The sequence below is a fragment of the Podarcis muralis genome, chromosome 13 (assembly GCF_964188315.1).
Source record: "Podarcis muralis chromosome 13, rPodMur119.hap1.1, whole genome shotgun sequence".
Classification (NCBI taxonomy): Eukaryota; Metazoa; Chordata; class Lepidosauria; order Squamata; family Lacertidae; genus Podarcis; species Podarcis muralis.
In genome coordinates this window covers 33,632,254-33,647,886 of record NC_135667.1, presented here as the reverse complement: position 1 = coordinate 33,647,886, position 15,633 = coordinate 33,632,254, and the positions used below count along the sequence as shown (strand labels likewise).

Sequence of the window (15,633 nt, the reverse complement as noted above, 5' to 3'; positions counted from 1 at the left end):
GGCTCATTTCTTTTGGTAGCTAATTAAAATAAACTTTGTAGAATCTGACCATCCAGTGGTAAAAATCAACAGTTTTGCAAGCACACTTTTGTGGTTATTGCTTCTTCTATACATGCCCCCATTCAGAACTGTCAGAAAGGTGAAGAAAAGAACACCATCCTACTCTTAAGTAGGGATGAGGAACCTATGGACCTCCAAATGTTTGTTGTACTACAGTTCCCACAATCCCTGACCACTGGCTTTGCAGGCTGGGGATGATGGGAGCTGTAATCCAGCAACATCTGGAGGGCCACAGGTCCACCACCCCTGTTCTAGGGCTTAGAGCTTTTTTATTTTATATTTTTTTGGCTGAAGCCTGCTATTCACCATCTCAAGAGTGTGCTATTTATTGGCTGTAGGGCTTCTTTCTTGTAAAATGGTCTTCTTTTATTTCCTAATGGGGCAGAGTAACTGATAATTATGTCATTACAGTACAGGGTGCATTTTCTCTTCTTTATCTCTGTATTGCAAATACCAAGATTAGTATATTTATGTTTCTAGAACGTAATGCATTTCAAAAAATTTCCAAATGTGCTGACATGAAGGTAAACTCTTAACATACAACCTGGCCAAAAGCAAAGTACTTTTAGCAGCCTGATCCTGCCCATTTACTCACAAGTCATTCCCATTGAGTTCAATAGAACATTCTCCTGTGCAGTGCATTTGTGTGCGCACTGAACTGAGAGTAGGCCTCCATTAAATTCAACTGAGATTACGGTACTTAAGAGAAGACATGTAGGATTGCAGTTAAGCTTTAGGCTTTCACACACACCCTTGGCTGGAAGAAAAACCCACTGACCGCTGTGGAACTTATCCTTGGGTAGATAGGTTAAGCTTGCACTGTTGAAATAACTATTACAATCTCAATAGAATAAATACAGGAAATTGGAGTTCAAACCCATAGGCCTTAAAAATGGTTAATTTAGTCGTTTTACCTGAAGGCAGGGGTTGGAGAACCACAGGTCTTGTGGGAGTGGTCTTGTGAGCCATGCCTTCTGCTCTGGCCACATCTCTCATTGGCCTTGCTCTGCACTCTCCGCAAATGATTTTGCTTGACTGGAAAGATTCTTTGTACTGTACTCTTGCCAATGGCCCCTGCTTCCCTGACGGTGGTTTGCGTGTGTGTGTAAAAATGTCTGGCTTTTGTGATGCTGAAATTCATAGGCCGCTGCACAAAGGTAAAAGTCACACCATTGCTCTCCCCACTTTTGCCTCAGGCTACACCCGCTGCTGTCTCTAGAAAGTTCCACATGAGGGAATGTGGCCTCCATGCCGAAAATTGTCTTATTAAGGTATCTGCAGCATTCATGTACAACATGATTCAGTGTTCCCTGATTTATAATGGAGTCTGCTATTTGAAGAAAAAAAAAGAGCAATAAAAGGATACATGGGGGCGGAGGAAGAAATGGAAATTGCTTAGAAGCAGGGCCAGGGGTTCGGTAGGGCTGTGGGGCAGGAAGGCCTCAAGCTTGAAGGGGCCTCAGGTTTAGACACTTGTTAATTCTTTGGCATTTGATAAGTTTTGCCTGGTCTTTTTTATGTTCATCGGATCAAATGGTGACACACTCTGTCAACTCGAAAGCTGCAAATTTAAGCAACTAAGGCACGTGATTTGATAAAATACTTTTTTAAAAACTGCTATCTGCTGTGACGCAGCATGAAGGCAAGATTCCCCCCCCTCAGTAGCCAGTGCATTTGCATAGAAAAAGGCTAGAAAAGCATTTGTTAAATCAAAATTTAAAAAATCAAATGCTGTTTCACTCTTCTTTTTGGTACCTCATATTGTTTTTGAGTGTCATCACTTTTCTGTGGCTGCCTTTATTATGCCTAGGGGCCCCCAAACCCAGAAGTCTCCTGGGCCTCCCCAGGCCTCAGAGCGGGCCTGCTGAGAAAGATAATTCCCCATTGCTCTCCCCCCCTGCTAAGGCTCTTCTTATTTGCATGGCTGCACCTCCTTTCGCACATCTGATCAGGGTGTACAGAAAACGGGGAGCAGCAGAATGGCTCCCCTGAGAGCGGATGAGGCTCAGGGGTCCTTTGTGCAAAGGAATTGGTGGGGAAAGATTGGGTGGGAGGCAAAATACCAGGTGGATGGCCGTGGGGAGATTTTTCCACCTTTGATCTCACACTGTCCTGTTCATCTGAGTGGAATACAAAGTGAGGGTGCCAGAGAGCCGGCACTTTACCTCCGCCGTTCAGTCGACGGGGGAGAAGCACTGAGCGAGACCGACAGACTGTCACTGGCAAAATGAACTGTCACCTCCCATTTTTCAGAGGCGCAGAGGGATGAATTGCGGCTTTGAACCGTGTGGCCCGTTGTTGATTGAGTTCCGCTGTCTTCGAACCCCAGCGAACAAGGCAAGTTCATTTTCACGCTGACGTTCCCGCTGCTTATCAATTTGGGAGCCAGGGAAATTAACTGCTTCAGAGCTAATTTCCTTCAGAGCTGTGTCTCTTTGGGAAGTTCCACATACGCCCAGGCAACTTTGGGCTTCTTTGTCCTTTCCTTAATTCAAGACACATTAAAACCGAACATTTCAAGCCCTATGATACTACTTGAAATAGTCATCATAGTTTTTCCTGAAGAATGCTGGGAGTTGTAGTTTATTGGGGGTATTGAGAGTTGTTAGGAGAATACTGTTCTCCTCACAGAGCTGTAATGGTCAGAGTAGTTTAAAAATCAATCCCTTTTCACAGGGCACTCTGGAAATTGTAGCTCAATGAGGGGAATAGGGATCTCTTAACAACTCTCAGCACCCTTCATAAACCACAGTTCCAAGAATACTTTGGGGGAAGCTGTGACTGTTTAAAATGGCATCATGTTGCTCAAAATGTATGGCGTGACTGTAGCCCCAGACTGGCTGGGAAAGAATCCCAACATCAGACTAGGCATTGGTGTGGTGGCAAATTCTGAAGTGTAGGCCCTCATCATCACAATCCCCGTAGCTATGCCCTCATAGCCACACATTTTCTAACATTATACAGCACAAATGATTTTTTAAATACCAATTTTGGCATTTAGGTTTCAGTACCAGGCTAGCTTTCCCCCCTCACTCCTCTGGCACTTTGCCTGACATCCAGCCCAATGAAGAATTTGGGTGGAACCACAAGCTTGTTCAGTTTTCTGACATTTAGGTTGGTCGTAATAAAGGGACTTCCCAGATTACAGAGGAAGTTTAACCCATAGTACGTATACTAATGCAACCTACTTCTTCCTTTTTTAAATTTTTGTAGAGCAGGGTGCAGGTAGCCTGTGGACCTCTGTGCAGCTTAGGCTACTGTGTTAAGTGATTTATAAATGGTTGGAATGAATAATAAAACACACTCAGAGACATGGGAGTTGCAGTCCAGGTTCCCCATCCCTGCTGCTGTCAGAGGGATCATCTCTTCCTGACCATTGGCCATGCTAGTTGCCATAGATGAGAGATGTGCTGCGGCACCCATTCAAAAGCTTCAGCAACTCCTGCCACTGAAAAGCATCCATGGGCCCAGTGGGGAGAGTGATGAATGGCAGCACAACTGAGTTAGGCTGGTTAATGGCCCTTCCAAGTCCCTGGGGCCCTTGGCCAGAGCCTGACTTGGCTGACTGCTGGGCCAGACCTAAGGATGTCTGAATCCACTGTTCCGTGAATAGCTACATGATGATTTCCCAGACATTACAGTGATTTCAAAGGTGGAAGTGACATCTTTTGGGGTTTGTTTAAAAGAAGCTCAATAATTTTGGGGTCTTCCTAAAATATGGCAACCCTAGAGCTGGGGAGCTCGTTGAACTCCATCTCCCATTAAGATCCGGAATCTTGGAGTTGGTAGTTCTATTAGACCAAAGGAAGTGACTAGGAATCTCGTGTCAGATCACTCTTAGAATCTCCTACAAACTATAGTTCCCAGGATTCTTTAGGGGAACACATGATTGCAATGCTAGCATAAACATAATGTAAATTTGAGGTACAGTCAGGCATTTGCAACAAAATCATAAATCTCATTGATTTCATTGGAGCTTACTTCCCAGTGAGTGCATACAGGATTGCAGCCAATTGGCACTACAACGTCTTGGTCTGGTCCTGTTGGTGGTGTACAGTGGTACCTCGGGTTAAGTACTTAATTCGTTCCGGAGGTCTGTTCTTAACCTGAACTGTTCTTAACCTGAAGCACCACTTTAGCTAATGGGGCCTCCTGCTGCCGCCACGCCACCGGAGCACGATTTCTGTTCTCATCCTGAAGCAAAGTTCTTAACCTGAAGCACTATTTCTGGGTTAGTGGAGTCTGTTACCTGAAGCATTAGTAACCTGAAGCGTACGTAACCCGAGGTACCACTGTATTTAAATTCCAAGCAGCACCCATTACAAATCTTTGTGTCAACAGGAGGCAGGCTTGAGGAGATGGATATACACACCACAGACTTGGTTAGCTGGGCTGTTGAATGCCATGTCAGCTACTCACAGAGATCACTTGACAGCCAACTGCCTGCCTTCCACTTTTCCCCCAGGATAGTCTGTTTCTGATAACAGCAAAGAGAGAATGCAATCAAGGGAAATTCAACTGGTATAGGAAGGACCCATAGTGTTTCTGTCATTGACTTACTTGTTCAATTTGGAACGGGAGGAGATGTTGTCCGCATACATAATTAACAGCTTATAACAATGAAGAATTGTGGAATTCACTTTCAAAAGATGCTGTTATGGCCACTAGCCAAGAACTTTTATTCATGATAGTAAAATATAGTCTCTAGGCTGTTGCTAATGAATCTGTGGTCTTCCAGAAGTTGCTGGACTACATTGGCCATGCTGGCTGGAGCGGATGAGTCCAACATCTGGAGGACGCAAGGTAAGGATGGAAGAATTTGTCAGTTTCGGTTTTCTCAGTTTCTCATTTGTCCAATCTTAAATTCAGTTCTCCACATTTCTGCAGCAATTTGCCCATCAATCAATCAATCAATCAATCAATTAAAATTCTCATGAAAATTCTTTAGCAATTTAGTGCAATTTTCTCCTTATAAACACATTTTTATTCCTGTGTAAGGAGAACAATAGCCGGTGCCACTACCCCACCTTTTCTGACCCTACCTATACTACCAACTTGGATAGGTTGTATTATATAACTTTAACTCAGGTCTGGCTGAAGATTTTGCTGCCAGAGACAAATGATAAGATGCCTCCCATCCTTGTTCTGTGTACAGAAGCTGACTGGCCTGGTTATTGAATCTTACTTCAATATTGGGAATGGGGTCGGGTACTCCAGTGTATGGCTGGGGCTCAGGAGAAACCACTGTGTGGTGGGACTGCTTTTTCTCCTGTTTTTTGTCCCATTCTGCCTAATGGTGGAGCCAGTCCTACTTCAATTGTTATGTCTTTTCTAGAAAAAGTTGGGAATGAAAACCCGGTGACATGCTGAAAATTCTTTTAAAAATCATTGCAGTGCTCCCATCCATCCATAAACTATAATTCCCAGAGTTCCTTGGGAGGAAGCAATGACTATTGAATCAAAATAAATCTGTAGTGTAGATGTGCCTTTTTTCTTTCTCATTCAAAAAACGGAAAGCAGCTTATAAAAAGAAATAAAACCAATTACATAAACTCAGCAACTTCCATTAAAGCATATCAACAGTGATTAAGAACAAAAGCTGGAATCAGTTGCATAGCTCATTGATTTTATGGGACGTACTGCCAAATAAGCATGACTCAGATTGCAGCCTTGGCTTTGACTGAATAATCCTTTGCTTTTTGTATTTATCAGATCTTCATATCACTGTTATAAATTTACCAAGTGCATTCCTTACGTTTATTTTATCTCATTCATATGGATGTGGTTTTCCATTTCTTATTACTCAATTATATATGGGCTTATATAAATTGTAGTGCTTTAACTTTGCTGTCTGTGCGACGCTCTTGGGATGCCAACAGAAACTTAGTTAAGAGATAAATTAGAGGTAATCTCAGAACTCTGGCATTCTATAAATTATCCGCTGGGATGTTGATCCATAACCCAAAGAAAAGCTGGTGTTTTTCAAACTGATTTCATCCTCTCGCACATACACAGTGGTTTCTATTATTGCACACCTGGAGTGCCCTGTGTTTATATATACACACACATCACAGTGCTTGCATTGAGGCTGCAGCAAGAACAGGCTGAATTCTGTTGTTCTGTACTTGCAAACAAATCCAACTCCTTATTTTGTTTTAGGTAATCCCTGTTGCTATCTCTATGGCCTTTTATGTCGGTTTCTGCAATAATGACTAACGCACAGGTGTCACCCATTGATTTTGTTCACTGGGGTGTGGGTGGGTGTTCATTCAGTATTCAGCTGGATATGGGTCCTTTTGTTAAGACTCGGTATACTAAAAAGGAATGAAATGATCAACAGGCCTTCTAAATCCCTGCTCTTCTATCTCAATGAGTTTCTCTTATATACTCGCTTCCACACATTCATCCTCATCACCCCAACCATAGTCTGTTGGAAGCCAGTACAGTGGTACCTCGGGTTACATACGCTTCAGGTTACAGACTCCGCTAACCCAGAAATATTACCTCGGGTTAAGAACTTTGCTTCAGGATGAGAACAGAAATCGTGCTCCGGCGGTGTGGCGGCAGCAGGAGGCCCCATTAGCTAAAGTGGTGCTTCAGGTTAAGAACAGTTTCAGGTTAAGAACAGACCTCTGGAATGAATTAAGTACTTAACCCGAGGTACCACTGTATAAAGAGCACACAAGACTCATTGCACCAAGGTCTGTAGAACAGGTTTGTATCAGACAACTCAGGTGGTATGTCACAGACACAAGAGGGAAAGGCATCCTGTAAAACTTATCCACTGAGTATTGCAAAGAAAATGTTTATGCATACGATCTTATTTATAATTGAGGTACCAGCTAATGATGCAGACAGGGAAGAGATGGCAGAAACCTAAGGGCATTTTTGAGAAGGTAGGGAAGGCACCATGAGCCAGCCCCATCAAGGGCCTAAGGTTCTCTTAATTTAGTACTGAATGGCAAAAGTATTGAGAGTTGTTGTTGTTGTTGTTTTGATTTATTACCTGCCCTTCACCCTAAGGTCCAAGGGCAGGTCACAGCAATTTAAAATACATCTTTAAAAAACAGTTTAAAACAAATTACAATCCCAGGAATAGGGTGGGTCCTACAAACAGTGTCATACGCCAATGTAAAGAAAGAGGTGTATCTTCAGCATGTGACAAAAACTGAGTAGTGAAGGTGCCAGACTCACCTCTGTGGGGAGGGAGTTCCACAACTTGGAAGGATTTTAAGTTCTTGGAAAGATCTTTGGATCTTCATGGATATTAAAAGTAATCAGCTGGAAAGCCCTGGGGAGATTTCATATCAGATTTTGAATGTGTTGGAGATATTTCAGGGAAAAGCACAAGTTTAAATGGCAGTTTTTGATTTATTGAGGACTAAGAGCACAATCCTATATACAGTACAGTAGGTTCCCCAGTGTTCCATGGGGCTTACTGCCAGGAAAATGCACATAGGATTGCAGCCTGAATTGTTAAAAGCAGTGTATTATAGGAGGATTTTGTTGTAGTTACTTTTTATATCTCATAACTCTGGCAATATAATCTAACACATCAAATACCCTTCTTTTAAAGTAAAGGGTTATATATGGTCATTGACTTGTTTATAGCAATAATGATTTCTATCCATTGTTTAGAACCACAAAGTAAAGACAGGCCTGCTTAAACCTTCAAGCTTGGTGTCTCAAATATTTCCATCACAGGACTAACATGGGGCCACTTGCTATAAAATACAACTGAGACAGAAACCTGGAGCCAATTAAGGTATTTTTTAAAAAAAGTTGCCATGTAACATTAGGTTACAGGCTGAGGTGGTTGTGAGGGAAATAAACTGGTTTAAATGCTTCCAGTGCTTTTAATTAAATCAAGCAATATGCCATAAAAGTGTCTTGGAATGGAAGGACTCCATAAAGGAAGCAGAACAGAAGAGTGGTGCATTTTTACAGATTGTTAAAATGAATAGTGTGCTGAATGATTTGTTGACATAGGGCACTTAATTTATTTAAACACAAAGTAGGCATAGTAATGTTTTTTTATTGTGCTGAAGTTGGACAGTGAACATGTAAGTGCTGCATGAAGTTGGAAAGCAGTTTTGTATTAAACTTTAACAAAACAAGCCTATACAGGTCTACCTAGAAGTAAGTCCCACTGATTTCAGTGAGTCTTACTCCCAGATAAGTGTGGCTACATACACACTATGCATTTAAAACACATTCTTTCCCTCAGAGAATTCTGGGCACTATAGTTAAGGGTTGCTGGAAATTAGAATTCTATGAGCGGTAAAACTACAGTGCCCAGAATTCCTTGAGGGAAAGAATGTGCTTAGTGAGAATAATATAGACCATGGTTTTTTTAAGAGAACTGAGGAAAATTTGAGAAAAGCTTGGTTTCCCATGGTGTATACCAGGGGTGGCATTCTGGATGTTCTTGGACTCCCAACTCCCACTAGCCTATGAATCTCCAGGGATGATGGGAGCTGGATCCTAGTAACATCTGGAAGGACATAGGTTCCCCCTCCCTTGTGTACACATGTGCACACTTGTTTTGTTTTTTTCTCAGCTCTGGTCAAGCAGCGTTTGCAGCTTAAGAGTCAAACCCCACATTACAGCCAAGTATAATATTAGCCCAAAAGTCCCTTCCCTGGAGAGGATGTTCTTTAGCAGCAACATAGGGAGGAGGAAGGGGTATTTAGCCCAGACACTGACAGCCTGTTACCCCAACTAGTGTTCCAAACTGATCTTGCAAAAATCAGGCAGAGGGAAGCAACTAGGGAGAAGGTGGCTTCAATGGGAAACTACCTGGCAGGGGAAGGATGAAGCCTGCCATTCCTTTTTTCCTCTTCTGCACTGAAGAGTGTTCCTTCCCAGAAGGCATTGCCTTGCTGAAGGGGCCATAGGGTTCTCATTACAGACAGCTGCAGTGCAATGTGTAGTTTGGCTCTGAAACAAAACCAAACCCTGCACAATCTGCTTTAGCAGAGGCAAAAGTGAGATGGATATCCTCTCTGTAAACCCCCCCCCATCTCCAACCTTAAAATTTAAAGTTTTTAAAGTGTCCTTCAGGTTTTAAGTTTTGAAAATGCTTGGGAAATTTCCTTTCAGTTTTTCTTTGTGCAACCCAGAGCTCATTGCATATTAATATGGGCTTTGGTGGCAGTTGTCCAACAGTACACTATTTAGACATTTTTGTTCTGTCCAGGACTGGTGTCAATGGTCAGCAGTGTCCAGCACCTGCCAAGGTCCACACACCAACAATGGGATCACCTTGGAGCACCAGGGTTTTCTGGCTCTGTTCTTCTTTCTTGCCATTGCTGCCTGTGCACCAGCTTTCTCCACATATGTGAGCAGTGACAAGAGCAAAGAGAAGGAACTGGAGCCTCCACCTGCCTTGCTCTGTCATCTATCAAAACCATCATCATCATTATCATCAGTAGTGGTGTGAGTGAGGCATAGCTGAATGGGCAGTGTTGACAGTAATAGGAGGGGAATCCACTGCCAGTATTTTCTCCAGGTTGCCCTCATGCCAAATCTGGATCTGGCCACATAACAGAAGCTTCACCTAACCATTTTGCCATGGGAAAAGTGTTGGTATACCAGAATAAGGACTAGCAGCCCACAGTGGCCAAACTGGTCTTGAAAATCATCACAGAGACTGTGATCCTCCAAGCCTCTCTATCTGGCCCTTGAGACTCTTTCCAGCCACGCCCTCTATTCTTAGGCCAGCCACCCCATGTCACACCCTCTGAGTGTTTTTTCCTGGCTGGAATGTATCCTCAGAAGGAAATGCAACTCTTAAGCTGAAAAAAGGGTTCACCATGCTTGTTCTAGGTCAAGCTACAGACCTTTGTCTGAGCCAGGGCCAGCATCAAGACATGGTATTTTGGGGCAGCTGCTAAAGTCCACACCCATCTGGGACATCACTGCTGGCTCCCAGGGCCTCGTTACCCCATTCATTCTCTTCTTTCCTGTTTCTCTCTGTTCACCTGTCCTCGTCAAGACAAGAGTGAGGGGATGGAACATCATCCTCCAGATGTCTTGCACTCTCCCTGTGGGCAGTTGTGTAGACTGGATCCAGAGGGGAAGAGGACAAATGAAAGGGCAGCAGTGGCAGTCTCATAGAGGGAAGGGCCCACTGAGGGCATCTTGCTGAATATCTGCAACATGCATATCGGCCCTCAGTTCACGCCAGTGTTACCTCCAGCCATGTGCTGCTTTCATTTCTTGGCTACTGCTCCTAATGCTTCTTAGATTGACAACCTGGTTGTTAATACTGACTGCTCAGTAACTCCTGTCCTTTGTCTCCTAGTGTGGATTTGTGCTGGCTGCCTGCCTGGCTCTGGGCTGTAACTTCTTTCCGCTGCCACACTTGGCACTTTTCTCTAATAACATGGCTTGTTAGAAGTGAACTATCTTCATACACCAGCTTGGGTCTGATCCTGCAGAGTAGGACAGATAACTTTTTAATGCCAAGGGACACATTCCCTTGGGAGCAAGCTGTCAGTGGACACATACTGGTGGTGGGTGAGGTTGGAGTTAGAGCCAATAATGGGTGAGACCAGGGCCAAAGGGAGGTGGGGCACCTCCCTTTCTGACTGTCACTCCTCTTCCTCTTCTTCCTCTCTCTCCTGCTTCCTTTCCCCCTTTCCTTGCTACTTGTGTAAAAATGGCCAGGAGCTGCATATAGACCTCAGTGCATAGGTTAGGGACAACATAAGAAGCTGCCTCATACCACATCAGACCATTGGTCCATCAAGCATCTGTGGTTATATTCGGTTGGTGGCCCCTGTTGCCTCACCCATGCTTCTGTTTGTTCCCCACTTGAGCACAAGCTAGCTGTTTCTGAAGACCCAAACAATATGAGCAGACCTGTTTCTACCAATTGCTTCCTACCTACAGAAGGCACATTTAAATTTCAAAAACCCAGTTAGGTGATGCTTTCTTGAGATCTCCACACAGTGCGTATGTCACAGTGCAGTATCTACATCATGCTTTTCATTTTAAAAAAGTTTGGGGTTTTTTTAATAGAGAGGACTAGCACAAGACCCCTTTATCACTCTTGCTCAAGCCTTAGTCAGGCAAATAGCAGTCTTGCTCAAGACATCAGCATTACTTTTCTGCATTTCTGCTTTAAAAAAATCTTTCTGACCCCTCCAACTACAACACTCCATTCTGCCCATTGGAAACATAGCTTAAGTATGGAAACTTTTGCTTTTGCTGTTCTAGAGAATTCTGTTTTAAAGGTGCATGCACATGGATACTGAGATTCCTGTGTTCATACCCAGAACAGGAAAACGATTGTGGAGAACCAGGGAGTGGTGACTAAGGGGCAAGGGAAGAAACACAGCATGATAAATTACATCAAGCTCATATGGATGGCAAGTGATGGAATAGCGATGAATGTCATGACAAAATAATCTGGAGTGTGTTGGACACTCGTGTGGCAATCACACACACACTAAAATCAGATCTGAATTTGCAAGATAATGTGCTTGTCTGGAAGCACCCCTAAAATCCGGATATGGGTTCATATGGTTGAAAGTTGTCCCTTTCATAACCAGATTCCAGACTATTTAGGATAGTCTTCTCCAACCTGCTGGTATCCTCCAGATGCTTTGCACTACGGCTACCATAAACTGCAGCCAACATGGCCAGCGGTCAGAGATACTGGGAGTGGAAGTCCCAAACATCTGGAGGGCACCAGGTTGGGAAGTCTGGTTTAGAGGTTTACACATCAATAGCAGCACCAAAATAGAGCCTAGAAAGTTTCCAAACTGTCTTCAAGGGCAGCTCTTACACTAACACAGTTGGGTGGATTGGCCTATTGACCTGATCTTCTCCAGATCCTTTCCTTCTCTACTACCTGTGCTCACATCTTCCAGTAAATGCTCTTGTGAGCCAGCCACTGGCTGGCTGTGTCCCTTAGTATCAGGTGTGAGAAAAGCATCCCTTCTTGCAGCCCTTTACAACACACAGCAGACCTCCTCATTAAGACTCAGTCTTGTCAATAAAAAAGTCATTACAGGAGATGTTGGGAGAAAGGAGCTGTGATGCTGAAGACATCCAAGGGAACAGGGAGGTGCAGCTCCATCTCATATTCTGACTGCAAAGGCAAAGAATCAATAAATTCCTCAGCTTTAAACTGAGGGCCATCCGTCAGTGGGAGGGAATAAAAAGGCGGTGGGAGAACTTATCTTGTGTCTCATCTCTACCTACTGTCTGTGGCATTCTTCCTAACCTTCTTTTCCTTCAACACCTGATCAATGTCAGCTTCTTTTGTCCCTCAAAAGCCATAGCTGGTATCTCTGTTCCCATCTCCCCCGATTCCCTTTTACCCTTTCTGCTCCTCACATATTCATGTGCTGTTTGCCCCCCTTTGTTTGCTTATAGTCACAAGCTTAAATCTGTGTTTTCTGGTCTTTCATGGTGTGTGGATCAGACTTGTCACCAGACCTTTAAAAACTATAACATCCTCACACTGAAATTCTGTCTGTTCGTCTTACCAATAGCTCTCCAACGCCAAAACCCAACTTTAAAAAAAAAAAGATTCTCAGAACTGAAAATCTGTAATACCAGTTAACAGATTCTGTGGGTTAATCTGCTTAGGGCAGATCCCTCCTGGTTCTCTTTGTTCCTCTGATGCTGCTCATTCTTCATAAGACGAGAATAGAGATCTGAGGGCAGTGAACTCAAATGCATACATATATACATACACATATACAGGGTGAGTCCTTTAAAAGAGGCCACATGGATACAGAGTACACATGTTCCACAGGGCCTCTTTTAAAAGACTCACCCTATATAGTAATTAGTACTGAAATTAATAGGACTTAACTCATCATTTCAATGGGATCTAAGTGCAACTAAATTGGGCTCATCCAGACTTCCTTTAGTGCTGTGTTTCTAGTCAGGACTTTAAAGCTCCAAGGAACTCAAGGTGGTGTACATGGTTCTCCTCCTCCCCATTTAATCTCCACATCAATGTTGTGAGGTAGGTTAGGCAATGATTGGCCCAAGGTCACCCAGTGAGCTTCATGGGATTCGAACTCTGATCTCCCAGGTCATAGTTCAACATTCTAACCACTACACCACACTGGCTCTCCTATGTACACACTCTTTTAACAATTTAGTTGCCACTCTCTCCATGGTTCTTCCCACGTCAGTTTAAAAGATTTCTACGTGTGTGGTGAAGCTTCCTGGTATGTTTTCATGAAACAAAAGTGGCAGACTTCCAAAGGTGCTAGGCCTCCCTTGCATGGTTTTTAAATATGTAAGGAAGCCTAATGTGTAGGCAGAAGTCTTAACATATATCTGAACCAACGTAGGAGCAATATAATAGCTAACATGCCTGTAAAGATACTTATAAAGGGGCTCTGAGAGAGAAATTTAGTTGTCTATACTAAGGGTTCCAAAACTATGGTCTTCGGACCACCAGTGGACCACAAGATTAATCCAGGTGGTCGGGAGTGTTCTCTGTCGATTTGTGGTTGAAGATGAGAAACGGCACATCCAGCGCATTAAACATTCATATTGATTTTTTATTGTATGCTATTGTTGCTTGTGTTTCTCATATTGTGTTTTATTGTATTACAATTTGATTTCTATGAAATTCACATTGTAATGCAATAAAATACAATGTATAATAAATAAAACAAGCAATAAAAAACAGTTAAAAATAATGACAGGATCTAGCACAGTGCATTACATATGCTACAACAGGCAGAAAAACCATTAAGCGGTCTGCCAAGACCCTCAGCAATTTTCATGTGGTCGGTGTGGGGAAAGGTTTAAGAACCACTGGTCTATAGTGGAATGTAAAAATGAATATTAACATAAATATCCGTAGAATGCCTGCCATTATAATTAGCAGGGTGGTTATAGAGAGAGGATTTGTATGCTGCAGGGAACCTCTGGAGCACAATGTGTATCTTTGCAGCCCCAATGAGGTCTCTGTCACCAATCATCAGGGGCAGTGGGCATGTTCTGTTCCCATTACAATATTGTCCCCAGGTGCAGACTTGTGCTTTATCCCATAGAAATGAATGGCAGCCATTCACTTATATAAGAGAAAATAAATCTGAATGCTTCTGGTCACCATTGGGACAGTTATTCCAGTGTCTGGAGTGGAAAACAGGTTTTGCCTATCTCAGCTGTGTGGTCTCGAGTAAAACCTGTGTACAGCTAAGTGAGAACCTTTGAGAATCAAGCCAGCCCCTGTCAGCACAGCTGACAAACGCCGGCTCCCTCGGCCTGAATGCGAGATGAGCGCCGCAGCCCCATATGTGCCTTTGACTGGATGTAACCATCCAGGGGTCCTTTACCTTGTACTTTTTTTTTTACCTTGCTGTGTTTCATGGTCATGTTACAGTGTTGATGAAATGTTGGAAATGGAAACTAGCTTTCAAGGCCACTGACAGATGGGTAGAAGAGGTCAGATTTTGCAGGGCCCAAGTCCAATAGGGGCCCCAGACCCTTGCCTTTCATTAAAGAGAGAGTAAGTCAATCAGACATTTCTGAATACAATTGTTCACCATCTTACACAAGATGGCACAAGGCATTTTTGTGCTTGAGGCATAAAATCCAAGTAACACTCACCATGTTGGTTAAAATATAATTATAGACCAAACAATTTCCTGCCTTTTGCTTGAGGTGGGCTGCCTCACCACCCTGCCCAGTGGCAGGGCTTTCTCTGTCTTTGTGCTGGTATACTAAATAAACCTTTGCTGCTCAGGTGGGGAACCTAAGCTGAGGTTGTTGAACTCAAACTCCCATCAGCCCTGTCCCTTGACCATCCTGATGGGGAGGCTGATGGGAGTTGGAGTCTATCAACATATTGGAGGGCTTTAGGTTGTCCTTTGTTACTGCCTGCCAGCCTTTCTTTATCTCCTTTTAATTAACAAGAAATTCTGTTTAACTTCAGGGCTGCCTTTTGAAGCAGGTGCGGGGAGGATGCCATTGAGCCCAGGTGATGTAGTTTAACCTTGTCACACTTGTTAGCATTTTAGAAGAGGCAGGAAGCGAGTGGGCAGGCCCAGATTTTGATGTAAACCAGGAGAGCGAGTGAGAATAGATGGTGACCTAAATGCATTTGAGTATTCAGATGCTCTCCCAGGTTGCTGTGACAGGAAAAGCTGGACTGCTCACCTCCCCTGACAGGTGCTCAGTCCACAGCCACACAGAACACCCCTCACAGCAGCACGTCTTCCCTGCCACCCCTCTCTCCCTAGATTCTCTGATATTCCAGTGCCAAAGCACTGTCTGACTTTCGATTACAGGGTGTTTTTTCCCCCTTTTAACCTTGCCGCTCTTTCAACTCCCTTCAAGTCTTCCCCCCCCCACCCTCCTAAGCTCAGTTTCCATAGTTACTCCCAATCAGATCTCCTGACTTTGTTGGGGGAAAATTGGATTTCAAAATCAAGAGGAGGCTTCAAAGGAATGTGTCCATTTAATAGGCTATCGCTAAAGAGAGAGGCTGCCTGCTGAACTCAGAGGAGCCCAAGACGAATAAGGTGGAGCTCTTATCAGGCTGTGTTAGGGGAGGCAGCTTGGCATCTCAGGCGCAGGAAATGTTGATGA

The 15,633-nt window shown here is 43.6% G+C and overlaps 1 protein-coding gene across 5 annotated transcripts in view; it reads left to right on the top strand.

Annotated features, from left to right (window-relative positions):
• Positions 1–1,107: 1,107 nt before the first annotated feature.
• SKAP1 (src kinase associated phosphoprotein 1) overlaps positions 1,108–15,633 on the top strand; it is a 337,471-nt gene continuing 322,945 nt past the window's right edge. For 4 of the 5 annotated variants that reach the window (XR_003709296.2, XM_028751958.2, XM_028751959.2 and 1 more), the window contains exons 1-3: positions 1,236–1,331; positions 2,314–2,397; positions 4,799–4,863. Coding sequence is in view for 4 of the 5 variants with exons in the window: in XM_028751959.2 (XP_028607792.2) it covers positions 4,821–4,863 (43 nt within the window). In the remaining variant the exon portion in view is untranslated. The other variant, XM_077917343.1, reaches the window with a different exon arrangement.